Source organism: Mus musculus, chromosome 7 (assembly GCF_000001635.26).
Source record: "Mus musculus strain C57BL/6J chromosome 7, GRCm38.p6 C57BL/6J".
Lineage (NCBI taxonomy): Eukaryota > Metazoa > Chordata > Mammalia > Rodentia > Muridae > Mus > Mus musculus.
In genome coordinates, this window is record NC_000073.6 from 20,544,332 (window position 1) to 20,546,320 (window position 1,989).

At 37.0% G+C, this 1,989-nt stretch overlaps 1 protein-coding gene across 1 annotated transcript; it reads right to left on the reverse strand.

The window, feature by feature from the left end:
* Positions 1-502: 502 nt before the first annotated feature.
* Vmn1r245 (vomeronasal 1 receptor 245) lies at positions 503-1,426 on the reverse strand. The gene has a single exon (NM_001167146.1). It carries the CDS (start codon positions 1,424-1,426, stop codon positions 503-505), a length of 924 nt encoding a protein of 307 aa, NP_001160618.1.
* Between the last annotated feature and the right edge of the window lie 563 nt (positions 1,427-1,989).

The following is a 1,989-nucleotide window of genomic DNA, read 5'->3' on the forward strand; positions in this document are numbered from 1 at the left end:
CTAAGCATATATCTCCTAACTAAAATGGAATGACATGCAATATACTTACTATTTATATAAATTTCATTTTTGAAAATATTTAATCATAGCAAAGCACTCTCATTTATTCAAATAGGAAAATATAGAGATGTATTATGTTCTTATCCGAAGTTTAAAGTATTAACTAAGAAGGAGTGAGAATATGCGTTTGATCAGGACCATTTAACACATTAAACTGTTTAGGGAAGATAGGTTGCATCAGTTTTAGACCAGCCTGCAGCAGGAGGCAGTTATATACAAAAGTACAGAGGGTAGTGAATAACTCACTTACCATGTCAGTCAGATTCTAACCAGAAATCATTTCACATCAACAGAGGTGTATAGCCTTATTCTTTTAAAATTACAGCAGAGAGCACCACACCTTGTTCATACAAAATGTTGAATATATATTTATGGAATAAAGTCCTTAATCGTATTAGTGAAGCTGTCTTTTGTATTATGCATTTTTTAGCAACTCTGATTTTCAATAGTTTAAGAGCACAGAACAAGGATCCTTGGGATCTCTGAAGATCAACAGTAAAGGAGAGATACTGGGGAAGACCGCAGTTAAAATCTCACTGACAAGCCTTACGAAGAAATGAGAATGCATAAAAAGGGCATGTAACATGATACAAATACAATTTAGAAGATAAAAGCTAACAAATGTAAACACCAGGATCAGGATAGTATGGGTTGCTTTGGACTCAGCTTGGCCTCTGGGGTTCTGATTGGGAGTGAGGATGTGCTGCATTCGCTGGCGATGTCTATGGAGGAGAAGTACCATGGAGACACTGGTCCAGACCATGATGCTCATGAATGTGGCATCGTACGCAAACTGCAAGAAGACAATGCCCACACTGAATCCGGAAGAGGAACAGAACAACTTTCTTTTCGAGTCAGTGTTATTGTCTGCTATCTGTGGACCACTGAACTTAATTGGAATGTGGATGTTACTTAAGACACTGAAAAACCAATAACTGTAAGAAGAATAACTTGCCATGTTTGTGACACTTGCTCTGAGTACAAGTTTACCTTTCCCTCTATTAAGAGGAACCAGAGTGACAAACTGATGGACACTCAGGACACAGGTGGAACACAAGTTTGTGCTTCTTGCCACCAGGTGACTGAAGGATTCTAATTTACATTTGAGTTCATTTGGAGGAGTTTTGGGAGCAAAAGCCATCATGTTGTTTGGAAATATAGTGAGGAATAGAGTCAAGGCATTGGCCACAGCCATGTGGCTTAAAATCACCTGTCTGGGCCTCTGTTTAGAACCAGTCAAGACTGGAGAGAAATTATGGACAAACAGAAAGACATTGGCCACAGTCCCAACCCCAAACTGGCAAAGCAAGAGAATCTGAAGAGCCACTTCCTCAGTGGTTTTCAGGGAGTTACCATGAGCAGACATGGAGAGGGCTTTTCCCAATCCTACAGTGATGAATAGATAGGACACTACTCTCTGTGGGTCTCTGTTCTATTGTCCACACTTACCAATTGATTTGTGACAATTTCTTCACTTGATAAGTGAGACAGTATTCTAGTTACACATTACAGGTAAACTGCAGGGAAAAAAATGCATGTATAATAACTCAAGTAAAATATTATATTATACGCATTGAATTACTCCTGACTCAAGATACATTTTGTATTGCAACTACATCTTTATTGGTTCAGTAGGTCAAGAGCACAATAACACACATTTTAACACACAATGGGCTTTGCATATGAATACAGACAGTAAAGAGTATAGTATGAATTTGTGAATCCATCATCAGAATTCAATTAGCAAGGAGGGGAAGCTGCAAATGGAATGTACCTTAATCAATAAAAAATAAAAGAATATATAAATGCAACATAAAAATAATTAATTGAATATCCTTATGTTATAGTAACATATTAAAAATAGTGTGTATGGGAATAACATGTAAGATTGTACATAATAATAAAGTTGTGTAACAGAATTCTGCCGTA